Source organism: Chelonoidis abingdonii, chromosome 19 (genome assembly GCF_003597395.2).
Source record: "Chelonoidis abingdonii isolate Lonesome George chromosome 19, CheloAbing_2.0, whole genome shotgun sequence".
Lineage (NCBI taxonomy): Eukaryota > Metazoa > Chordata > Testudines > Testudinidae > Chelonoidis > Chelonoidis abingdonii.
The window spans coordinates 24,959,898-24,986,435 of record NC_133787.1 but is presented as its reverse complement, the minus strand read 5'-3'; the positions used below and the strand labels follow the sequence as shown (position 1 = coordinate 24,986,435).

At 42.0% G+C, this 26,538-nt stretch overlaps 1 protein-coding gene across 1 annotated transcript in view; it reads left to right on the top strand.

The window, feature by feature from the left end:
- WTIP (WT1 interacting protein) overlaps positions 1-25,625 on the top strand; it is a 129,900-nt gene extending 104,275 nt beyond the window's left edge. Inside the window, exons 4-8 of the mRNA XM_032766690.2 lie at positions 10,582-10,644; positions 15,770-15,900; positions 17,349-17,400; positions 20,152-20,220; positions 22,541-25,625. Coding sequence (XP_032622581.1) covers positions 10,582-10,644; positions 15,770-15,900; positions 17,349-17,400; positions 20,152-20,220; positions 22,541-22,693 — 468 coding nt within the window. The 3' untranslated portion in view covers positions 22,694-25,625. The remainder of the gene's footprint in view (positions 1-10,581; positions 10,645-15,769; positions 15,901-17,348; positions 17,401-20,151; positions 20,221-22,540) is intronic.
- Positions 25,626-26,538: the final 913 nt, after the last annotated feature.

The following is a 26,538-nucleotide window of genomic DNA, read 5'->3' as shown; positions in this document are numbered from 1 at the left end:
TTTCAGTTACTTGTAACTTTGCCAAACTTTAGCCATTTACACTGAAATTTTCCATACTAGGTGTCTGCCTCAGGCTAATAATAAAAAAAATAAGTTGCAACTCACACAGTTCAGCCATTTCTGTGAAAAAAAAAAATTAGGGAAAATGCAGTGCCTTTTGCCATCCCCGTTTGAAAAATAAAATCACCAGATTTGACCAACCAGTCAGTTTGCAGACGCTCAGTAGACTTTGGCAGCTAAATGTTCCAAAGATTCCATCTGCATGGAGCATGCTCCAGGCCCTCACAGGTCCTAATGCTGTCCAGATTGTAATGCACCATCCCTATAAAATTACTGAGAATGCACCAGCCAACAATGCTGGGGGTAAGCAGAGATGTCCCTCCATCTGCGCCTCCCCTCTGCCAGTGACCCGCTGTGCACCAGGCACAGGAACTGAGAGCTTTCTCCTCTGCTCTCGGGGCACCCCCTACTGGTACTGAGGCAGCATGGAAGAGGAGAAGGCAGGAGCCTGACCCAAATGAAGGGTGGGGGAGGAAGGGACGGGGGCAGGAGCCTGTGGGGATGAAGGACCTGAGAAGGTAGGAATAGGGGTAGGCACAGAGTGTTGGGTAGGCAGGAACTGGGTCATAGGAAGAATAGGGGCAGGAGACTGCGGAAAAGGATTAGAGCAGGGAAAACAGGTAGGAGCCAGGGGGACTGGAGCAGGAGCTGGGAGGGAGGTGGTAAAGGGGAGGGGGGTAAGAAGCAGGAGATGGGGAGGGGCAGAAGGGTCTATAATTAAAGAGTATAGCATAGTGCGTATGCACAGAGGGGCCAAATTAAAGTTGTGCAGGGAACCTCTGGCACTTCCTCACCCTTGAGTGCATGTGTCATAAATAGATAGCTAAGGGTTAATGTTTCTTTTACCTGTAAAGGGTTAACAAAGGGAACCAAACACCTGACCAGAGGACCAGTCAGGAAACCGGATTTTTTTAAAAGCTTAAGGGAGGGAATTTGTGGGTCTTCTTTGTCTTGGGTCTGAGTCTTTTGTCTGTCTCTCAGCTATGAGAAGCTTCTTTCTGTCTTCTAATCTCTGTTCAACTGTAAGTACAGGAAAAAAACAATAACGGCCTTTCGTTGTTTGGGTGTATTACATGTTGGAACTGCCTGGAATGTTGTTTACAATGCATCCTTTTGACATAAGTTTTATTCATGTTCTTTAAGCAATGATCCTGTTATTGTCATCTGATACAAGAAATTTGATGTTTTTCTTCCTTTATGTAACAAAGTTCTTTTTAAGACTTGTTTTCTTCTGGTAGGCCCAAGGAACAAGGGGAGGAATGTCTCTGGTGGTAGATCTACGGAGATTAAGCTCTGCAGCACCAGGATTGGTGGAGGGGAAAGAGAGAGAGAATCGATTCTGTTCTTGTTTGGGGTTTGTCCTTTGTGGAATAGAGGAAGAATTATGCCTTGGTTATTGTGATTGTAAAGAGATGCATCCGTACTCCAGTTAGCCCAGAGCGGAAAGTCTGGTGGGAGAGGGAGGGGGAAGGGAAGGGGTATTTACTGCCAGTAAGACCAGAGCTGTCTGGTCTTGGGTCCCTCCAGGCAGTTGGGGGGACCAGAGCGAGGCAGGCACTGTAATTCCTGTCTGGTGGCAGTGAGATAAGATCCAAGCTGGTAATTAAGCTTGGAGGTTCATGCTAAGCACCCAGATTTTGGACGCTAAGGTCCAGATTTGGGGGAAAGGCTTATGATAGCATGACTTTGCAACGTTAGTGTTGTTTTACCATAGCATTTTTTGTTTTTAATGTAATATGGAATAGAATAGAATAGAACTCTCCTCTGTAGGATTGGTTAACAAGAGTCTTATAAACAGAGATGTGTGAAACTGTTCAATAACTCCCTCCTACCAAACAAAGCCTGGACAGGGAGTATGTTGTCATACGTTTCTAAAGCACCTAGTATAATGGGGCTTGGACACTAATTTGGGTCTCTAAGCACTATTGCAATAGTAATTATCTAATAATAGATAATTCTTTGTAGTTTTTGCGTATGCTATTGCTAACCCTGGCAGTGTGGAAGATAGAGAAGCCCCATCCTGGTAGCTGGGGCCGTAGGAACATAGTTTTTATTTAGTGCAATGGAGGCTGGTGTCAGCTGGAGTCTCAGGTTTGATTTTTCCATCTCAGTGAGTATAAATAGTTGTAGGTCTCCCTGGAGAGGTGAGCTTTGGAAGCAGTGCATTAGTCAAAGAGCACCATCTCTGCTAACTGAGATTCTCAATCAGAAAATAGACTCGTGTTGAAAAGGTAAATGGTGAAAGCTGTAGCTTGTTAGTTAGTCTCCCAGCTAATGGGAACAGTGTAGTAAATGAAGATTTAGATAAGTATGTGAATGTAATATTTACTTTTAAATGCAGTCTACCTAAAAAAAATTATTAAAATACACCTTCTAATCATAAGGCGGATAAGGGTGTTTATTAAAATCTTTAAGAAAACAATGGAAATAAAGCTTGGAAGGGGACCGGCTAATCTATTAATGTTACATAATGGGACTCAATTCTTCAAGAGCTCTCAAGCCCTGTGGTCATCCCATAATGAGAATGCTTATAGGATCTGGTCTGTTAGTTGTATTCTACACAAACAATTATATATTAGAAACAAAAAGAAAAGAAACCACTTGTGTTAAAGTAGCATGATACCACTGAAAACAAAGACAACTGATTATATTTATGTATTAGCATAACCCATTTGAGAGGAAACAAGATAAAATAGCAGAGTCCTGTGACACCTTATAGACTAACAGACGTATTGGAGCATGAGCTTTTGTGGGTGAATATCCACTTTGTCGGTTTTGGGGTAAAAAATAATAATAATAATCCAATGATTGTCCCAGTTTTCTTCAGTTTTTCTCAACAGCTTGCAAGATGCTAATGGGATCCCAGGTTTATATTGTAAGTAGATTTGATGGTGGTGAAATGACTCATCAGGATATCTTGCATTAGAGTGTTGCATCAGAACTAGAGATGGCCCAAACTGCACAATTCCTTAGTGTCCTGAGGTGTTTGGATCTGGAAGTTTGATTTGTCCTGTGAATTTTGGATTTGGATCTTAATGCAGAATTCTGGATATTGTGGAGCTGGCTGTTTGGGTTCATCTCAATGCGAGACATTTATGCATATGACAAAAGGAGTGAATTCTTGGCTCAGTGGAAGTCAGTGGCAAACCTCCCACTGACTTCTGTAGGGCCAGGATTTTACCCAAGGAGTTAATCCGGGAGGACAAATTTTTGAAGATGAAAACCCCTAAACAAGAGTTCATATAAAAACATAGGCATGTAGACTGGGACAGGTAATGATGAATGCTGCCATTGGTGAAATATTGTCAAGTTGCAGGCCTGAAGAAATCTGAGAACAGCTAGAGTCCAACAAAATCTCCAAAGTCCAGAAAAGAATGGTAACTGCACATATTGACCGGATACTGTAAATAAGCCAGGGAAATGTGTGGATGAAGGAAAAAAAGAACTCTCCATGTTCTGAGTAACTCAGCATTAGACAATTTTTTTTTCAAGTATTTTTTCATCCAGTTAGGAACGAAATTTCAGATCAGGCTGATGGCTTGCTTCATAAGGTAGAAAAGGTTGTAAATGTTTAAAGATGGATCCCAAGAATCATGCTCTGGGAATCTGCAGAAGAGACACGAAAGAGGACAGATGAAATTCTGCTTTTGTGCCATCCTTATGGAAAGGTTCTTGTAACAGTCCTGTGCTCTTCCTTGTTCTACTGTGTCCCAAAGAGTGTGGTGCAAAATCAAGTTGATTGCATGCCAGTCATCATTTCACTACCCTTTTCCTTGATAAGCTCCTGATAAAAAGGCCAGGTTATCTTTTCCTGTTCCTAATACTATACTCAAAAGTACATTTGTGTAACTGAAGTGCATTTAAAAGGGAAATAAAGCTCTCGTGGTTGTGTATAACTCATGCCAAACACTGGTCAGTTGAGCACGGTAATTTTTTCTGTTTGAGAGTCAGGAAAAAATACTAGTGAGAAAGTGGTGCTTGCCCACTTCTGAAATAATTGTTTGTATTAGCTGGGGCATCTCTTGAATTGAATTATTTCTTGACATCTGTTTTGAATAAAATTGCATTAATGTTTTAGGACAGTGGTGGGCAAACTTTTCAGGCCGAGGGCCACATCTGGGTGGGGAAATTGTATGCAGGGCTGGAGCAGGGGGTTGGGGTGCGGGAGGGGGTGCAGGGTGCAGGAAGGGGCTCAGGGCAAGAGATTGGGGCAGAGGAGGGGTGCGGATTGCAGGAGGGAGCTCAGGCCAGGGAGTTGGGGGGCAGGGGGCAGGAGGGGTTCGGGCTCCAGCCCGGCACTGCTTACCTAAAGCAGCTCTGGGGTGGCAGTGGCGCGTACCGGGGCCAGGGCAGGCTCCCTGCATACGTGCCCTGTCCCTGGCCCCGTGCCGCTCCAGGAAGCACTGCAGCCCCTGGGGGATAGGGGGCAGAGGGCTCCGTGTGCACTGCCCTTGCCATGCCTCCACGTACTTCCCTCGAAGTTCCCATTGGCCGCAGTTCTCCATTCCCTGCCAATGGGAGCTGCAGAGGGTCGTGCCTGGAGGCAAGGGCAACGCATGGAGCCCTCTGCCCCTGCCTAGGGGCTGCAGGGACATGGTGCCGGCTGCTTCTCAGAGCAGCATGGGGCCTGCGGCACCACGAGGGGCAATCCTGCAGGCCGGATCCAAAGTCTTGAGGTGCCAGATCCAGGCCCACTCCTATTTTAGGAAGATGAGTTCTGACATATACAACTTCTTACACAAATTACGTATCATGAGATGATGGATAGCTGAAGTAAATGGTATACATCTGGAGTGAGATGCTACCTAGCATGAGTAAGAATTTCACAATCTGTCCCTTAGCGAGTACTGAAGCATCAAATTCTTAGGCTTTCATTGAATTTTTCTCATTCCTTATTCAGACAAAACTCCCACTGATACCGATGGAATGTTTTTCACTTAGAACTAAGAAAGTAGTAATAATTTGGCCTCCACCGTATAAGACAAAGCAGCCTCAGTGGGTGTTGGGACATGGAGGTCCTCAAGCCTCCAATGTAGCAGAGATTATGCTGTCTTCAGAGGTCACCAGATGCCTAACCACTAAGGCAAAATTCTGCTCCCCAGGAGAGTCCTGCTTTTCAGCAGAGGTCTGTGCACAGTTTGAACCAGTATTCCTCTGATTAGCGCCCAGTTCCCTTCCTTCCCCTGCCCATGCACTTTGGGTAGAGCAAGGAGTAAAGCGGAAGCCAAAAAGCAGGAAAAGGGACTGATGCCGTAGTGCGGCAGCAACGTGAGCCAAACTGTCAGCAAGACAGGGCAAGGCAGCAGGACATAAAGTATGTCAGGGAAAATGCAGAACACGGTTCCAGACTGTTCTGCTTCAGTTTAACCCCTGCCACCTGCCATGAGACTCCAAAAATCTTAAAGCCTGAGAAGTTCCCATTTTGTTCAGTGCAGTTTAACAGCCTCATTTAATTGTGTGTAAAATAAATAAAAAAAGACCATTTGCATAAAGCAAAATTTTATATTCTTCCCCTCTCTGAACGTGATCCCATGAATTTCTTGCATTGTTGTATTCCATGTACTAAGGGTCCCACGCAGAGAGCAAACAATAAAGGAGAGAGAAGACAGATGCTCTGCTAATGGGAAACCAAGGAGCAGAGAGTCTGTGAGGGATTACAGACGGCCTGGAGTTGAAATACATTATTAGCATAGCACCCAATTCAGAAATGGGTTTTCAGAATTAAATGCCTGAAGCATCTTGGCAAAAACTCCTGGTTTACCCTCTCCAAGGCCTTTTAAGCGTAAAAGAGAAGGAATCTCAAATCTAGGCTGAGTGGATCAAATTCAGCAATTTTTGCAGTGCCGTATCAGTGACTTTTGGTAATTTTGTAACGTTACTACAGGCAGGTCACCCACAGCATCTGCCAAAATCTAAGCTAGTTGATCTTTTCCCACTAACTTTTACTTGTTTTTTTAAATCTCCATTGAGAAAGCAAAGGGGTCTGAAGCATCTGTCAGAGGGAAAGCAATTTTTGTCGCAAGTACATGGGGTCAGGGGTGGGGGGAAGCAGCAGCATCTACTTCCTGGGCATGGTTAGGCATGCTAAGGTGATATAATAACATGTCTCTAATGTAAGGTAGAAAGAAGGTCCTGAAGCCTTTTCCAGATGTCTTATTTCTCAGTGTGTTCGCTCTTGAAACTCCTGATGCGAGCATCAGGGTTTAAAAGATCCAGTAGCTGAGGCTGGTTCAAGAACTGATTGCAGAAAGGAGAAATTTCTCTCAGTACTTGGTGGGATTACCCTCTATGCATAATTATCCATTAAATGCTCCAAAAGCATTGTTAATTTCTTTAGAATATGTTGCACGTTGGACAGAGAAGTCCTTTAAAATTTGAGATGATCACGGGGGAAGAGGGGCACAAAACAGACCTAAGTAATCTGGGCAGAAGGTGACCTCTTTTTCCTCTCCCACTGAAACAAAGGCTTTTGGGCAAAATCATTAGTGATTTCTGTCTGTTTGGTAATCAAAGGCTGGGAGACAGCAAACAAAAGAAAGTTTGCTTTTCCTTTTGGCTTTTCCTTTCCTTCCTTGCCAAGGCTTTTCCTTTTACTCTTGAACTCCAATATAATTCTTAAGGTCTAAATATTAAAAAAAAACCCTACCTGACAAGCTAGAGATAAATAATGCATAGATTATCAAGATCCTGAAACAAGGTATTGACTCTTGCACAGAAAATCAGATGATAACAACATCTGGAGAGATGGGTGTGAATAAAGAGTTAAATGTGGGAGGAAAGTTAGGACAAAATTGAGATCCCAGAACAGTAAATTGTTAGATCTCCAGGATCCATTTGTTTTCTTTGTATTTTGGTAAGGAGTATTGTACTTTAAAGTCACAAGAGTAGGGGTGAAGGAGGATGCCTTAGGCTGACCATTGAATTTCAGAGCTTTCCTCTGCTTGTGTAACAACTTTAACATTGTTCAGTGTTGTTCATGGGATTAGTAAAAAAAACAAAACAAAAAACCACCACCTCAATGTTTGTGAATGTTCAAAAATGTGTCTCATTTATCTTGGGAACATACTGTACATGGGCCCATGCAAGTACATTTCTAGTTCTAGATGAGTATGTAATTATATTTATCTGCTTAAGAAAGAATAACAGAAAAAGTTACTAGCACGTTTAGAAAAGCTAAAAAAAATCGGCTTGGTGATTTTTAAAAGATGGCCAAATATGTTCAGTGTAGAATTATAAACTCTTGGTACATAAAATGTAAAATAAAACAGGGCTTCATGTTAATGAAAGCATTGAAACCAGTGGTGTCTGTAATAAAGGCACAGGGGAGTAGCCCGAGCCCAGGAGCAGGAGCCAGGAACACTTGAGTTCTAATCCCACCTGTGACTCTCTTGTAGATCCACCATCACTACAGTCTGAGTGATTTACGGACATTTATCCACCCAACACTCACATGAAGAAAGGAAATGTTATCTATCTCCATTTTGCAGATGAAGGAACTAAAACATAGGATGAGATTTTCAAAAGCACTTGAGGTTACCTAATGGTTCCTATGGAAGTTATTGACTTCCTTAGGAGCCAAGTTAGACCAACCAAGAGCTCTCTTGAAAATCCCACCCAGTGGGAATGAGAGACTTATCAAAAAGCATGCTGGGCGTTGTTGCAGGAACTGAACCTAGTTCTTTTGAGCCCTAGAATTATGCCTTAAGTGCAAGACCATTTTTGCCCTTCTTCAGTCTTGAACAAGTCACACCTTTTCTGCCTCAGTTTCCCCACCTGCACTATGAGGATAAATATTAGTTGACAGGAAAGTTGTGCAGTTTCATATTAGTAAATCACTTTAAAGAGGAAAGGTGCACAGCGCCAAGTATTTTACTGTTTCAGAGTATTGTTTACTTTGTGCTCTGTGTTCCTAGAATTTAAAATCTAAAACTGATATTTGAGCCCTCCATGTTTAGAATAAAAATATGTACTGCAGGGTTGAGTTATGAATACCTGGCAAAAGCCATTTATTGTCAAAAGGATAATATAGATTTAATGATAGCAGTATCCACGGTGCTGCTTTACTGTAGAAAAAAATGCTGCTGAGATGAGAAGCTATCATTCTACTCCATCCTCTATAGATTTAACACACCAGGGGAGACTAATTCAGATCCTGACTCCCATTGAACTAAAAGGTTTCAGGCTTTTCCAGATCAATACTATGATCAGAAAAGAGCACAATATAGTAGTAAAGAGGGTCATTTCACTGAGCTCAAAGATAGTTTGTCAATGTGATTGGACTTGGTGCCATTTTGTAGCATTTTCTTAAATTGGGTAATCATTCTCATGTTGCGTTTTTACAAATACAATTCCCCCATTAGAAACAAATTATGGTTTTAATTTAATAGGTTTAGTGATAAAGAGAGATTGTGTGTCAACAAAACCCTGCCTTCTGACAAATAAATAATGTAATTTATAGCAATCCAGACAGCAATAAATGACATTAGCCTGACCACAAGCCATTCAGTTCTTTGGGAATAAGGTCCCTGTTAATCAATAACTGGGTAAATGCTCCTTTGCATTCCTTATCAAATGACAGCCAGATGGTACTGTTAAATTCATTCTGACAGGATTTTGGAATTAGCGGGGTTTATACTATTGTTAATCTTCTGCTGTCTGCTCTGCTAGGACCTCCCCACCTGTTTCCAGCAACCCCTGAGGTCGCAACCTTAGGAAACAGTCTAGCCAGATGGTCATTCAGATACAGTGGAACCAGAGAGATTCCCAGGTAGTAGCAGTGTCTTTGTCTGCTGGAAGAAAAATAAGAAAGCAAATATTTTGGTCTTAAAGCTGCCGACAGTAGAGTGAGGAGCGGATCTCAACCGTTTCTCTAGGTCTAGACAATTTCACACTAATTCCATTACACAATGCAGCAAAATGACTTGCAGAAATATGTGAGTAACATTCTGTGGATGCTGGTGTATACTAAACAATCTGATATGGTCATTTGTTACAATTTAAAAGCTTTACTTAATCTAAGGGTTTTTTTTGTTTTTTATCATATGTGCTGTATTGTCCAATACATAGGAAATATTAAAGCAGACAAAGAGAAGGCTATGAGAATTGAAATAGCATGTTATTTAATAAATAGCTTATTTGTCCATTGTGGCATGTGAAAGTGACTTCAGTTTATAATTGTTTATAACCGTGGCCCCAATTTACCACTTTATCTGGAAAAATAAAACAAAGAGGACGTCTTGCTAGTTTAGGGTCTAATCCAGTGACTACTGAAATCAAAGAAATAGCTTCCATTAACTTCACTGGCAGTTGGACCAGGCTCTTAGGCCTTGTCTACACTACCACAGTAAGTTGACCTAAGTTACACCACTCCAGCTACTTGAATAACGTAGCTTAGGTCAACTTACTGCAGTGTCTACACCATGCTGCATCCCATCGACTTTCCTTAATCGTCTCATTCCGGTGGAGTACTGGAGTCGACATGAGAGCGCTCTGTGGTTGATTTAGCAGGTCTTCACTAGACCTGCTAAATCGACCCCTGCTGCATCGATTGCAGCAACCTTAATCCCCAGTAAGTGTAGACATGGCTTTAGCCTCTTCTAGATCCATGGCTGTAAGGACGCACTGTGCTCTCCAAGCCAACAGAGCTGGGCTGTGGCACATGATCTACATTTTGACATCCTACCCTTGGCCTCATGTTCCAAGTCTAGCTCCAAGACCACAGCATGTTTTAGATGAACTTTGCTATAACCCCAAAATGTTCAAATAATCAAATGTCCAACTTACTGTGCAACCAAATGTAAACAACTGGGCAACCATTCCCAGTAATAGGAAAGAATGCACGTGGAGCCATTTGTTTATATTGGACGGAGCAGGGTGAGGATAAAGTTCAGCTACTGCAAATATCAGTTTCAAAATTACGTGTCTGGAGTCCTTCAGGCAAACTCTGTTCTATAGGGTATCAGTCAGGTAGGTCAGTTGTCAGTCTCAATAGCCTTGATAAGTTGGTTTACAATTGTGCATTTTAGTTCCCCCTTCTCTGTCTCTAAACAAGACCAGATGAAATCGTGGCCCTATGGAACTTAATGGGAGTTTTGCCATTGAGTTGAATGAAGTCAGGATTTCACTCATACATCCTTACCCAATTTTTATCTTTTTGTAAATAAATTTTCATCTTTCCAAAACCAGAATGGAGTTATACTCAGGATTTAAAGCATGTAACTGTGCCCACAATCCCCATTATTCTCAATGGGAACTACATGCCTGGATCAGAGGGCAAAACTAACTCAAGCTATTTAAGACTAGTACCTGAAAATGTTCAAAGTACAGTGTGAAGGCCCTTGCATCAGTTCAAAGTAGGCCATCAAAGAAGTATTCAAGCTGACACAGCGCAGCGTGGTTCATGTCATCCCAGGTCAGATGGAAAAAAACAACACAGCATTCATGAGACAGGTATAGTTTCAGAAAGAAAGGAAGAGAGATTAGCAATTACTAACAATCCTTTCTCTTGTGTCATTTGAACAGTATTCGGGCTTTCAACAAACAGCAGACAAGTGTTTTGTTTGTGGACACCTCATAATGGAAATGGTAAGAGAGTTAATTCTTTAATTGTGGAATACATTTCTGTTTGCATTTCAGGGAGTATATTGTAATATGCTGTTTGCTTTTGACCTCGTCAGATCATAGCCACGTCCTCACTACTGCCAAGGACATTTTAATCAAGGAAGTATCACTATTAAAATGAAAATAAATTCACACAGTGTTGCCATTAACACTTAATGCATAGAGTGGCCCTTCTCCTCTATCTAAACATGTGGAACTCTGACATTACTGAGAGTTCCACCAAGCAGGGAGGAGGGGATATAGTCAGCTAGCAGTGAAAAAACTTTAGTACATTGTGATATCATGCCATAAAATATAGACTCTTTTCTGGAGGAAAGTGATAAAACAAAGGAATGCTGTTTCTTGTATAGCCAGATGAAACAGCAGGAACCCTATCATATGAGAGGGAGCATGGTCCATTGGTCAGAGCTGGGGGAACTAGTAATCAAAAGTTCAGTGCTCTTTTCCCTTCTCTTGCATTGTGATCTTGTGCACCTCATTTAACCTATTTGTGCCTCAGTATCCCCTTTGGTAAAATGGGAATAAGAGGAGGTTACTTACCTGTATCTGGAGGTTCTTTGAGATGTGTAGTCCCTATTTGGATTCCAAGCATGAGTGCACATGTGCACCATGTGCTGGAGCTGGAACAGCTCTGTAGCAGTGTCCGTTGACCTGCACATCCATCATCCTCATGTGCCCAGGCAAGGGTATAAGAGGCTGTGCGGGTTGATGCTGCTCTTGAGCCCTTTTACCGCTAAGCATGTAGTCTGCAGCAGAGGGGATGGAGGGAAGGGACTGGAATCCAAATAGGGGCCACAAATTTCAAAGACCCTCCAGTTACAGGTAAGTAACCTCCTCCTCTTCTTGGCATGATGGTCCCTATATGGATTCCAAACGTGATTTAGTAGCAAGCAGTGATCAGCGTGGAGGTGGACACAAGGACTCGCGAGAAGTCACAGATCCCAAAACAGCATGGCCAATGGCCACATAAGCTCCCGATGCCAGAGCAATGGTGTAGTGAGAGGTGAAGGTGTGGATGGAGTTCCACTTGGCAAATGTCCTGCCATGGCATATCCGCGAGGCAAGCCAACGTGGCGGCTTGTGCTCATGTGGAGTGAGCCATGACTTCGGGAGGTGGAGTTATGTTGGAAAGAGTGTGGCATTCGTAAATGCAACGGGAGATCCATTTGGAGATGCACTGCGAGGAGCGAGCTTGGTCCTCGCAGCGTTCAGCAACAAAGAGTCTGGGTGAGGCATGCCCGCATGTGTTGGAGGTTGAGGGCCAGTGCATGGCGGATGTCGAGAGAGTGCAGTGTCCTGGCTCTGTTGGGAGTTGTGGGGTTGAGGATAGAAGATTAGCAGATGGTTGAGGTAGAACGCGGACACCACCTTCACGATGAATTTGGGGTACAGGCATAAAGGAACCTTGCCTTATGGAAGACAGTGGGGGGAGGTCAGCTATCATGGGCTCCGTCTGGGGCTTCTTGGGAGATGGAGCAGCCGAGTCGGCATGCAACTCACCTGACCTGGCCCGGCTCGGGGAGTCAACACTGCATTTAGAGGCTGTCCCAGACTAGGATCCAGCCTTAGGCCCATGTCTGTGCTTGTGCTCACGGCGAGGCTTGTCAGACTGCAGCAGTACCAGCCAAACCCGCAGCTGGGAAGAAGTCGGAGGGGCACTCATAGACTGTGCCAGGCACTGCTCCAGTGATTCCAGATCTGATTGTGCATGTGACAACATTCTCTCTGTAAGTTCCTGATGAAAGAGGCTAAGTTACCTGCCTTCCTGCATTCGGGACAGGAAAGAAAAGAAAATCATGCAATGGATGACAACATGGGCTTTGCCAAGGCAGTAAAGGCACTGCTGGTGCTCATCGCTTGCAGAGAAGAAGCATGACCATAAGCAGTTTTTGAAGTTGACTTGTCAGGACATAATCCCCAGGCGGGAAGATCTTCCCATTGTGGGAGGAGGTCCAAAAGGAAACCTCAGACTAGCATACTACAAAAACAAGAAAAAATTAGCATCCACTGCTATATACACAAGGAAGAATGGACAGCCAACTCTCTTAGCGAGGCTAAGAACCAGGAGCAATGGGGTTCCAGCTCTGGTCATGTAAGAGGGAACTGAAGTGGCGGCATTCCACACGGCCTCTTCTAGCCTCATCTGCATAAGGTTGACGCATACAAGGGTCAGCAGACACTGCTACAGAACTGTTGTGGCTCTGGTACATGACACACATGCACACCCAGGTTAGGAATCCAAATAGGGACCATCACTCGAAGAATACTTACTGGGGCACAGCAGCGACATAAGTTTGCATTGGTTGTTGTTGGTAAAGGACTTTACATTTCCACTGGAGGATCTCAAAGTATTCTGTTATTGCTATTACTACCAGTCCAGGAGAATAAAACTGAAAGGAGGGGGAAAAAATCACAATGTATAGCTCTATGAATTAGTACTAAACCCATAGGAGTTATACCACTGACAGCAGACACTTATTTTCTGGGGCTAGTTGCTGTCCTTCTGTAACAGCAGCAGTCCCCCCTGCTGGCCCATCAGCAGCGCTTGCTCTCCCATTGATTTGCAGTTTACACTCATTAAAATAAACAAGTGCTACCCATAAATCCCCCTTCTGTACATTGATGGGAGAACAGACCACAGCAGACAGCACCAGTACGGCCCACAAAGCTACTTGTTGGTTTGATGTCTTTATTAATGAGGAAGGGGGCTTATAGCTGTGGCTTGAAGGGAACTAGCATCCAGAACTGATTTATTTTAAAGTGAAAGAAAAGGGGGTATATTGGGCCAAACGCATCCTTTAGAGCGAGACCAGGGTTGAATTTGGCCCAAACAAAATGAAATGGATTAAATGCATGTTAAAGAACTCTGTAGACTATAGCTGAATGTTAATAAGGTTCTAGTACACTAGTGTTTTCCTCTTGGCTTAAAATGTATTAAAATGGTAGCACACAGTTGTTAAATAGCGACTAAATTGCAAGCATTGATGTTTGGGTGGGTCTGGAAATGAGTTGGCTGGGATGACTTAGCTAATGAGGATTCTTGCTCCTATCCGGGTGTTCCTAGTTCGATATTATTCATTTTAGCCAGAGAACAAATTTCTAGAGCTGGGACGGAGGGGAAAGGTCATTTCAGGAGTCCATAATACACCTGTACCCCGATATAACGCGGTTCTTGGGAGTCAAAAAAGGACCGTGTTGTTATAGGTGAAACCCTGTTGTATTGGGGTAGTGGCAGCAGGGCTCCAGCGGTGATTTAAAGAGCTCTGGGCTCTGGCTGCGGGGAGCTCTGGGCCCTTTAAATCGCCACTGGAGCCCCGGGGTTGCTGCAGCAGTGTTCTGATGGTGATTTAAAGGGCCCAGGGCTCCCGAGAGTGGCCAGAACTCCGAGCCCTTTAAAACGCTGCTGGAGACCTGCTGCCAGAGCCCCGGGGTTACCGTGCTATATGCAAACCCCTGTTATTTCGGGGTAGAGGTGTATCTAGCTAGTGGACTCTGTAGCTGGAAGCTTGGCAGGTGATCATCTGCCTTCTCCTATTAGCAAGCATGCTACAACAAAAGGAAATATTGCTGTGAGCTCCAGAAATTAAGCAGTCTTATTTGGCTAATTCCTTCAAGCCCTCCCCCAGTAATGAGTAGAAAAACAAACATGTCTGTGCAGTAGTGGGAATCCTGCTTATCATTGTACAGGGTTTACAAAAAAAAAAAAATATCAGACCTATGACACCTCCACAGACTTGGGCCCGAAGCTGCTCAGTAGTTGGAATTGCAGCTGACTCAGTGGTAGTTCTGTGTCCTCAATGTCTGCAGAGTCAGATCAATGTAATAATTGGTCTATTATCTTTATAGCTAGATACCAAGGCAATGCATGTGGTAAAACACAGATAAACAGAGAGAGAGAGAATGAGTAGTTTCTGAGTAATAACAGACATACAGATCAAATTAAACTTGATACCCAGTCACTGGCTAGATAACCCTCGGGTATTCTTTAAAAAACAGAATTGGACTGTAGTTCATACTTTTTCATAGGCACTGTGTTTTATTGATTTGAACTTTACTCATAAAAATATCCACAGGGCTTTAGGACCGTAGTGGGGAAAGGATCTTTAACTTGATAGCTGCTCCAGACTGAGCTGGGGAAAATGTACTGGCAGATACGATTTGAAATTGCTTTCAGAAGGTGACAGTCACCCACAAAAAATGTGCAATGTCTGATGTAACCTGTTGTGAGCTGCATAACTGTACCATGTATGGGAGGCAAAATAAATTCCCAGTGTTGCCCCATAAGCCTGGCACAGCCTCCTTGAAATACCAGTGCTGCAATGGAAAGGTTTTATTTGCAAGATCGCCAGCAGCAAAAGGATTTTTTTGGAGGGGATATAGAGGTGACTGTGCTAGAAGCCAGTTGCTGAAACACTGATTGGGAGAGTCTCAAAAGCCTGTGACATTTTTAATACCAGTTTGTATTAACTGAAAACTCAGATAGACCTGCTCAGGCTGCAAAAGAGAGAGCCATCTCTGTGACAGCGAAGTAGATGATAGCCAGGCTGTATTTTTGGTGGCATAGGACAACTAATAGGGATTTGATTATTTAAATTTTGTATTTGTAATTTACCGTTTTTCATAGATTCATGGATTTTAAGGCCACAAGAGACCATCTAGAACGACTTCCTATATGTCACATGCCATTTAATTTCACCCCTGTATTGAGCCTAGTAACTTTTGTTTGGCTAAAACATATCTCCCAGAAAGGCATCCAGTCTCCCTCTGAAGACATTTTTACTTTTGGTTGTGCATGAAGAGTTTTGGTTTAATGCACATCCATTTGCACTATCATCCCTCCATAGTGAATGCTGAAGCTACTTGCCCAGTGTACTTTCACAGTCCCTTTACATCACCAAGGGCCTGGTGCAAAGCCCATTGAAATTAATGAAAATCTGGGCTTTGAGTCAGGCCCTTTGCTGGTGAAGCCACAAAGTCAATATTTCTTCCTGAGGCGCATGCTGTGATTAAAATCTAGAAATGCTGATGCACGGGGAATGTTGTCTGGAAAACAAACACGGTCTCATTTTGTCGTCTGGCTCTTCTTAAGATCTTACAGGCTCTTGGAAAGTCATACCATCCTGGCTGTTTCCGCTGCGTGGTCTGTAATGAATGTTTGGATGGAGTCCCCTTCACTGTAGACGTGGAGAACAATATTTACTGTGTCAAAGACTATCACACGTAAGAACACATGCATTGACTGCTTTTGAAAAGTTGTTCATATTGAATCATCTTTGCGATAGACACTGATTTCAATGGGAGTTAGGTGCCTAAATACTTTTAAAACTCTGGCCTGGAATTTTGCCCCAAGGCCCCTTTACCACTCTGACAGGATAAAGAGTCACTTACATTTACATCTGCTTAATGGCTACTTTATACTGCCAGAGCGGTAAAGAAGAATCAGGCCTTATGCAGGAGTTCTCTCCTGAGGGGCTGTTGAGGTTTCTCATGGACTTGTAGGCATATGTGTTTATGTGCACACCAGTAAATCCTCTGTTCCTGTCAGAGCCTAGCTCTGTTAATCATGGGTAGTAATGGAATATAATGGCCAATAATATTCCAGTTAAGGTTAGAATTGTGTGTGTCATCCTGACGACAGCTCTTTGAATTGTGCTGAGACTTAGTAACCACTCTGGGACGCCCTTCTGTCAAAGAGAATGTGAAGGCTCTCAGGCGCTGTCACCTCTGTATCACAAACCATGCTATGCCCAAGGATCTGCTAATGCAGGCCACTGTGCCCAAGAGGAATCACACTGACGTCAACAGGATTCCAGATCCACTCCAATCCATCCCAGCATAGGAGTGGAGTGAATATCAGCATAACTGCTCTATAGCACAGTTGTAAGGGAGACTGCTTGACCAGTTCAGCATGAGCTGATTTTTCACCTTCAGCCCCAACAACCACTTGTAGCCAACACCTTTTCTTGAAGTCCCTACCACTGCTTTTGAATACAGTTGTTAGAGCTGTAACCACATAGGAGAGCTGTTCAAGCCCTGTGATGGACAAAGTCCCAGAATGATCTTTGGTTCCCAACCTTTTCCATACTGAGAGCCCATGGAACTCCCCCTCCAGTTACCTGGGACCCACCCCCCAGGGCTGGCGCTTTCATTTAGGCAACTTAGGCAGTCGCCTAGGGCACCAGCATTATGGGGGAGGCGGCATTTTGCCGAGGGGGTGGCAGGCGGCTCCGGTGGAGCTGCCGCAGTCGTACCTGCGGGCTCCCGGTCCTGCCCACCCCTCTCCCATTTAGCAGTATGAGGAGGACAGGATGGTCATGCTACCCTGATACCTGTTGGGTCACAACCCCCAAGTCAAGAAACACTTCTCTCTATATACAGGTTCATTGAGGAAATGTGTCTGGCATTTATTAATAAGAGTGTTGGATACAGTAATCAATGGAGATGGGGAAAAGGTACCTGTCGAACCACATGTGGATGTGTGGGAGATCTGACGTAGGCTTGAATCAGCCCCTTCCTCAGATCCAAACTTGCGCAGAGTTTGAATTTCTGATGTGGATCCATATTTTGCAGTTAAAGCACATCTCTAAAGAGAAGCTATGGTTGAAATGCTTTCGGCGTTCAAAATTTTTTTAACTCTAATGTGAACATTTTCTCTTCTTGAATCTTAGTGTTTTTGCACCAAAATGCGCTTCCTGTAACCAGCCAATTCTACCAGCACAGGTATGAAGGGGTGCGTGTGTGTGTGTTGTAATTCGTTAGATAAGGTGGTTGTTTGCAATAGACATTTTTCAAAGGTCTGCTCAAACACAGTAAGAAATGGAGACCTTGGCTATTCAAGACCCTTTCCCCAGCCCCAGAATGAACTGCATGTCTAATACAAAATTAAACACAGCTCAGCAATAATATGATTCTTATACAACTCCAAAAGAGTTGTAATAATCACAGTACTTAGCAATTATGCACTAAAGCACTTTGTATCTTTAAGGTGCTTCAGGGGTATTAATTAATGTTGCTGTACATCTGATTTAATTCAAAGTCCTGGCTAGAAAACTGAGAACAGAACATTTATTTTTAGAATCTCTCAGCTTCCCATTCATTCAAGAAGTACAGTTTGATTGCTACATCTGAAGTTAGCTGTTAAGATACCCAGGCTCCAAACGGGATGATGGTAACATTTGCCCTGTTCAAAGAGCACATGGCCTCAGCCATGTCACAATGGCATGGGTGAAAGTGCTGAAGAAAGTTGGCTACAATGTTTTAGGCAGAGCTGGGGAACTGTGTATTCGAGATGGATCTGAAGCAAAACGTTGGTTCCAAACCCCACCAAGCTTTGGGCCTATCTCTGTCTGATGAATTGAAACCCGAACTCCAGAACCAAACCTTCTCAACCTTTCAAGGAAGACAGGGCTTTGGAGCTTGTACAAGCAGCACTAATAGGGCCTGAACATTAAACTGATTTTCAGGACAGATTATCATCACTGTTCATGGTAATGGATATCGCAGACCTTGTGTTAGTTTCAACCTGCTGCACAGAGCAGCGAGGATGCAAATTAACTGTAGGAAAGAAGTCTTATCAAACCATGCGAGGTGAGGAATTATGGGATTTGACTTTTTATTTTCAGTAATCCCACTAGCATGTGCTGTTTACTTAATAAGGGCTTACTTTTCCAAAATTACACATACACAGCTCAAGTAATCTGTTATAGGTCTCCCTGCTAGTAATTACAGTGATGATACCAAAACTATCTGGCATATATCTTGGGGCCCAGTCCTGCAGGCTCCCTCTCAGGAAGTGCTGGGTTCCCCCAACTCCTTGGAAATCAATGAAAATTGGGGGTGCTCAGTGCATTGCAACTGTAGCTCCTTGCAAGCATCTTGTATATGAATTCTATAGGGCCTTATTTGACCACCCTTACCCATATTGAGTAGCATCTTGCTCTGCAAATTGATTGCAAGAAAGTGCTATGCAACATGAAAAGAGGTGGCAGAATCAAGTCAATAACAGCAGGACTGAACTGAGCAAAGCCAAAGTTCAGATTTATTTAAATTGTCTTTGACCAAATGGTTGAATTCTTTGGAATTTGATCCCTAGTTATATGTTTTATCTTAGCTGGAAGTGACACTTTGGCACAGAACAACATTTGTACATGAAGAGAAGATCTGTTCGCCCACATACCTTGTTATTCTCCTGGCTGCATGTGACACTAATGCATACTCCGCTGGTAGTGACATGAAAATGGCATAGAACCAGCAGTAGTCGTATCATCCAAGAGGCAGTGACTGATCAGATCAAGGTTATAGTCCAGGGCCTGACAATTCTCCCTTCTACACGTACAGACTTCCTGGTGCACATTCCATGTTTCCAGACTAATAGTATGCATTGTGCAGGCCACATCATGTGCACCCCATAAGCCACTGAGCCAGTGTCTGCCATGCACAAAGGGGAATGTGACATGCCACATTTCTGCTCTTCCTCCAATGCACATCAGGTATATAAGCCACAATCTTGCCCATACTGCTTCAGTGAGGTGCCTGCATCTCTCATACTTGAAATGTTTCTAAAGAGGAGCCTGTGATAGCATGCCCTGATTACACGTGTTCTCTTTATTCTCATCTACTTCCCTGAATTTTGCATATTACAGAGTAACCCTTTCCCTAAAAGCTTGGCCCATTCTACCTCATCCTCTGACTTAGCTGGCAGTTAGCAAGACTTGTAGCAAACCTCCTCCAAGCACATGATATGCTGTTTCCCAAGGAGGGTGTATGTGTTACTTCAAGTCTGGCAGGTCAGGTAATGACTTGCCTGCCGCTCCTCTCCGAGAGCATCAGATGTGACGCAGGCTCTAAGCACACCTGGAACTAGAAACAATTCAAGGCAAAATTTTTAAAGACGCTTCATTTTCAGTGGCTCAGAAAAGGAGTTAGTGAAGTTACCTGTGACGTATGTGCTGCTTTGCAGGGCCTGGGTTGGTACATATCTTCATACGTGCACTAATGCATGTGTACCCACTGGCCAGGATATTGCCACAGACATAGATAACAGTTGTGCTATCTGACTATGCAAATTTCAAGCTGGTGGTGCACATATGATAGTGTGTGTGTGAACTCTTGGTGGAAATTCAAGCCCGAAGTGGCTGCAAAGAACAAACAGCTTAATAAATTGTCGTTTCTGGTTGGTAATTTATTCCAAATCCTGGGTTCTCCTTGAAAATGAGCCATTTTCAAAGGGAGTCCTAAGACCTTGTGAACCATCGGCCAAATTCTGATCTTTGAATAGACATGGATAGCTGCCAATGACTTCAAAGGGAACTGCACATGTGCAGCTGGGGTCTAAACAGGGAGCTCTTAAAGATCCAGGGTACCCATTATGCCAGAATAATAGTGTCGTACAAACAGTAAGCAACAGGTAGAAAATTGACAAAATGCCACCTACATTCCTGGTCTGATTTTTCTCTCTATTTTCCAAACCAGGGCTCCGAGGAGACCATTCGAGTGGTGTCAATGGACAGAGATTACCACGTGGAATGTTATCACTGCGAGGTAAGCCTGCAGCATTTCTGCCACTACGTTGCATCAAGGCAAGATCTGGCCTTTAGGAGCAGAAGATGCCTGAGTGTAGCAGTGAATCAGTGGCTGGGCCTTAGATGGTGATGTGGTCCATAGTGAGTAGTTCCAGTCTGCTGGCATGGTCTGTCTGTCTTGGCACTAAGAGCAAAGAGGCAGAAGTGTCTGTGTTGCAAACCAAACAGCAGTTTGTAAATCAGTAGGGCCCCATTTAAAAGTGAAACTCACTAAGAGGACAGCCTTTTTTAGGGCAACATTGTATGTTTGTGCAGCAAGATGGGAGGAAAAAGAGGTGGGGGGCTAAGCATGTTATTAGCATTTGGCATTTCTTTAGTGAATCCCAAGTCATTAAAGCTCTGAACAAAGGACTGAACTAACAGAGCATTGCCGATGGGTAGCAGGCCTGCTGGCATGACTGCAATCCTATACAGTGCTTGGCTAGCAATTCACAGGCCTGAGCCCAAACTCTTATGTCTCACTCAGGGTTTGTTTCATTCTCAGAATCTGAGAATGCTATCTAGTCTGCCATGATTCTAATTGAAGCTCTGAGGCTGATGGTCTAAAAATAATTGAGCATTCAGTTTGCATTGTTTACCTACACTGTGGGGAACATTCGTCTTCCTGTAGACTCCACTATATTGACAAAAGACCTGCCATATTCCAGCTACTGTGATTTCTTTACAGGGAAGCGTAATACATTTTAAAAAGAGCTCGATGGTGGAACTGTTTGAAAATTTCCTACCTAATTAAATGGGAAAGAGTTTGAGAGATTCATTTACAAGCTGTGATGGAAGCTAAGAAGTCATAAAATCTCAAGTTCCCTCCAGTTACCTTTGTATTTCGTCACTTAATTTATCAATGTCTGGCCAAAAAACCCCCCAAAACCAACAATATTTCTGACAAATGATCTTTTACCTTTACCAAAGTGTTCTTATATTCCTGAAATCTTTTAAGTTAAGGGATATAAAGTTATTAAGAAAATATATATTATTGAATTATCTGAATAATAAGAGGTCCCTAAACTTTTATAAAATGCTCCTGCATGGCCTGAAAGCACATTAATACCTTATTCTTTTTTATACTTTCACTGTAGAAATATGACAAGATTTGAGCATTTTAACGTAAGCTATGTAAGTTAACAGATCACATTTCAAATATGATTAATTAGACTTTGCCTCATCTTTGATATTAAAATTATAACGTGAGGAGCACTGAAAATTATCTAGTTGCACATACTGCTCAACTTCTTCACCAGGATTACCTAGAAGCCAGAATTTCTATGTACTTCCTACCCTGTTTCCAAATCCTGGAATCCTAACGTAAAACCTCCATGATTTGCCCAACCTCAGCTGGCATGGATAAGTAACCAAGAGGCTGCTCTGAACCCAAGCACTTCCCTGCTGCAGCACACACAGTTGTCACCAAGGAGGATTCCTATTTTGCTTGGGTTAATTTCTTTTTACCTCTGTCACTCTGCTCGTGTCTGAACTCAGCCACTGCTGGCTGAAATTATTTGCCATGCCACAGAGGTATTACATAAATAAGAGCCAGACTTCCGCCCCCAGATTTTGTGCGAGTCAGTTAGAATTTCAGGGAGGAAAAGTTGCCCGCTTCTTAAAAACTGCTTTCAAAATGTCAGTTTAACTTCATCTAATCTAAGTTTAATCTGAGAAACGGACTGTAGAAAGGGAAGAGACCTAGTTAGTGAGAGGCCTGAACTGGAACATGAGGCCTGACACCCATTGAACTTTTCAGCTTGCCTCATTATCTGTAAGATGTACCCCAACCAGAACACCAATCTTAGGAAGTCCGTTCTGCATCACAGTCCAGAATTCAAATGGCGCTTCTCTTGTCCAAATGATGGTCTCTCTTTACTCAGCTCTTCTCTGGTTCTCCAACTATCTCTACTCTTCCTCACTCCAAGTCCATCATCAGTCAGCTTGTCTGACGGGCTCCACATTTAAGAGGTCAGCGTGTGCTACATTACTATGTGATTAGTCTGATCTTTGTCATGGCTAGACCAGTGAGGTGGACTGAAGAAAATAAATGTAGGTATCAACCAGAGAAGATATGCCACAAAATTGCATAAATTTCACATTCCCTTAAATTTCAGTGACTCGCTCCTAATTTAATACATTATAGTCAATGTCCATCTACCAAATAGTCCTGAGATTGCTGCATTTAACATGGAAGAGAGAAAAAGAGACTCCTTAGAGGCTTCAAAGTCTGACTGATGTTTTATTGAAATGACGTAATCAGTCACTAGCTAACTTGCGGATGTGTGTTTTTCTCTTAGGACTGCGGTCTCCAGCTCAACGATGAAGAAGGCCATCGTTGCTATCCTTTAGAGGGCCACCTACTCTGTCATGGCTGTCATATTAGGCGCCTCAATATCAAAGTGCCACCACATCCACCTCCAAGTTACCCAATGCATGTTACAGAACTCTGAAAGACACTTTCTGTAGCAATGAATCGTTAGAGAGAAGATGAAAGAACTAAAAATGACTTTCCAGTTTTTAAAGATGAAATTCCTCTAATAATCCTCTAAACCAGCTAAGTTATTTATTTTTTTTAAATCGTATGTCAGAGGGCCTCTATGATCATGTCCATGTTTCCATTTACCTTCAGCATTTTCACTAACACACCACTTACTTGAAAAAAAAAATGCACCACTGATCTAATTGTAAGCAGCAGCATTTCCCAGTACAGTGGTATGAAAGGCTCTGTTCTACACTCCTTGTTTGCTTCATTCCAGTGGGAGTTTTGCCTGAGCAAGAAGTGTAGAATTAATCCCCCCAAGTTAGCAGCCTACATATCACAACAAGCATGATAAGCTAAATACTAGCATTTTAGCTAGTCCCATTGCATCCTAGTCTTAGAGAATAAACATTCTCACATTTCTGGAATACTTGGATTCTCAGCAGTAGTTCATAGGAAGCAAAGTAAATATATTTTTGATAACAAAAATCTTCAAACATGGGTTAAATTGGTGGTATTCACACCTAGGAAAGGCGTCAGGCCAGTGTCTTTTCCATCCTATTTGCTATCACAGTGATCCAACAGAGTATTTAGCCTGCTGCAGAAACATGGCAGGTATCTTCTATAGGAAGCACATTACAGAAGAATGTGTCCATTCGCAAAGTTAAGATTCTTTCATAAAGGGTTATTGCATGTGAAGAAAATTCTGGCTCTCCATAATAACTTGCCACGTACATGCTTGGTTTTTTGTAGCTTGTAGTGGCACGAGACCAACCACAGCTTTAAAAGCATTTGTCATATTCTTCTGGCGATTTGGCACTTACTAAGCAATCCATTTTTTAAACTTGTTTTTGTCACTAGGTTTAGCAGCCCTTTTGGCTCTGCAAGGAGACACTTCTATGTCTCAATCCTACTTGTTTTGCACAAAACTTCATTTGTTACAAACTGCTTTGCAATTTTCTGTCATTGCATTTTAAAAATTGGCAGCAGTTTTGTCATCTTTTCAGTTTGATGTGTTTTTTCCAGATGTAATTTTGAATGATTACAGTGATCATCTTCATTTAAAAACCAAGCATGATTTAGCAGAAATAATAATTTAGAGTTTCAGACAATTGAAACAGAAATTGGTATTTTATAACAAGTATTAGATGTACATAGACTGTACACACTTTCATCTTTTGCATAAGCTTTTACAATAACCTCAGAACTCTGGGGTAATAGATATCTTCCATATAGGAAGTTAGATTAATCTTTTTTAATGTTTGTTTTCTACTGTGCGTTGATGATTTACATGCAATCACATGTCTTTATGTTTAAATAACAATTCCATGTATTCTCATGAGAATTGACCTACCCTTCCTGAAATTATTTTATAGTTTGAAATATGGCCATCACACCTTCCTCAAATGTATTTAAATGACAAAATTATTTGACTGTGAATTAGGTGGAAATATCAGGCAAGATTCTCAACATGTGTAAATTGAAAGAACTGCAGTGACATCAACGAAGTTATACAGATTTATGCCACCTAAGAATCTGGCCCATCAGTTTTAAGATTGTCACATGTTAAGTTTCATCAAACTACTTAAAGAAATAGCTACTTGGCAACACCATTGAAGTGTAGTACATAGAGACTCCATTGATGCAATAAAGCAATTCAGGATATGGTTGGAAAGCACAAGGAGCACCCAATGGGCTCTGATTCCTGAATGGAATAATTAACTCATGAGATTCTCACTCCCTTTATAGAGCTTTGATATTCCAAAATATTGTTATGAAAAAAAAAATACATTCATTGTTGATGGGAAGAGATGAATGCAACAGTTCAGAAACTGCTGCTGAATTGTCTGGTTGGCAGAGATTAATCTGCCCTCCTGGATGCTCCTCAGTAAGTCCAAAGTGCCTTTAACCAGTCATTTTATAATTAATACCTGGCTTAGTTAATGTGCAAGCCATGTTTTGGAGCACTGCTAATGCTACAAATAACCTCTTCCTACAGTGGTTGATACAATGGTTCTGATTTTTAGGAAAATGAGAACAGAGGCCCATATACAGCTTCGTGCATTTATTTGCACTACTTTTGTGTGCACAGTTACTATGAGTGCACGCACAAAGATGACCTACAAATATGCTTGGCCCTCTCATTCCTAAAACCTAAGCAGTAAAAATTAACCACCTCAAAAATCTGACTTTATCCAAGTAACTCAAGGAATTTGCCTAGTATCAAATTGAGGGTGTCAAAGCTTAAAGGTAAATATTTGGTATTAGTCACAGCATAATACTTTTCCAAAACAGCTTTGGGCTTCAAGGCATTGAATTAGCATGCATTATTGTTAAAAATATATGTATAAAACCTCCCACATTAAGAAACAAATATTAAAACATACAGAAGATTTGGGTCTGTTCACATGAGCAAGCCAACCCAGACCAGTGCTTTCTACTGAAAAGTGTATTTGCTCCAGGTAACTGGGAGCTAGAACTTCACAGAACCATAGAAAAGAGATGAGAGACCAAACAAGGTCATTTAGACCATCCCCCTGGCAGTGTATTAACTAGTGTTAGGTCTATGTAAGTTTGTAAATTTTCACTCCTGCATTGCTTTTCAGTGGACAGCACTATCTAACCTGTACATACAATTCTTCCTCGAAAACTATCAAACTTTAGAACAGAATAATACTGAATTTCACATTTTGATTTTTTCAGTTCTTTCTAGTAGTTCTACTCAGTTCCAATATGTGTTAAGTATCTTCATGGTAAAATGTTTGAAAAATTATGTTTCATTACAGAAGGAGCAGTTTGTTTAAAACCAGAAAGCAGCAGTTGTTGTTCCAGTATTTTCTCTAGACAGGGGCATTCTATTAAAACACCATAAATTACAACTGGCTTTGAGAGAGATGAGGTGAAGGAGGCAATATTGTTGATTGGACCAACTTTTGGTGGTGAAAGAGACAAGCTTTCAAATTACACAAAACTCTTCTTCAGGTCAGCTGGCTTTTACACCATTAATATGAGAGCTGGAGCATGGTTGGTATAATTCACCTATTATTAATTATTATTATTATTATTATTAAAGGAAGAATAAGGGGAAAGCTATAAGCAAATCTAAAGTGACAAGCTGTACAATTTAGTATTAATGACAGTTCCTGTGCATTTTACCTCCGCTCTGGGGAATTGTATAATTGAAAGCATCTAATGCTTTGCTTAAGGAGTATTCTTATGTCAGTCAGTTCAACACAGATGTAAACTTCCTAGTATTCATTTTATAACATGATTATTTATTGGAAACCTTCTCTGTGTGCTGTACTTTCAGAATAGTTCCATAAAGTTTCAGCATTTTACAACTTGTTCTCATTTGTATCATGAGAACTCAGGAATAAACCTTTCATATTTCATTTTTGTGGAAGATTTCTACAGTGTCCCAAAAGGATGTAACCATTTTAGAAGATTCACAGAGTCCCTCGTGCACTGGAAGACACGTTCCAAAGAAATGACCAAAATGATGATAATTTGGGGGGGGGAGGAAATCTCAGATATTTGAGCTTTCAAAAAGGAGGGTTTGTATATTTTGTAAAGTGGGGCTTCAGAAGTAACATCTGGATGGAGGAGTTCTTTAAGACAAGAAATTCCAGAACAGTTGAGTAAACCAAAGCTCTAAAGGAGGCACACAAAAGCTGCTTTCTTGTGTTTCAAGAAAAGTTTCAAAGTTTGATTCATCATGCAACTAATGCCATAACTAGAATATATAATTTGACTTAAATTAAGTTTTAAATTAAGTTGAGAAATATTTTCATTTTCTTTAAAAGAATATAGTTTCTT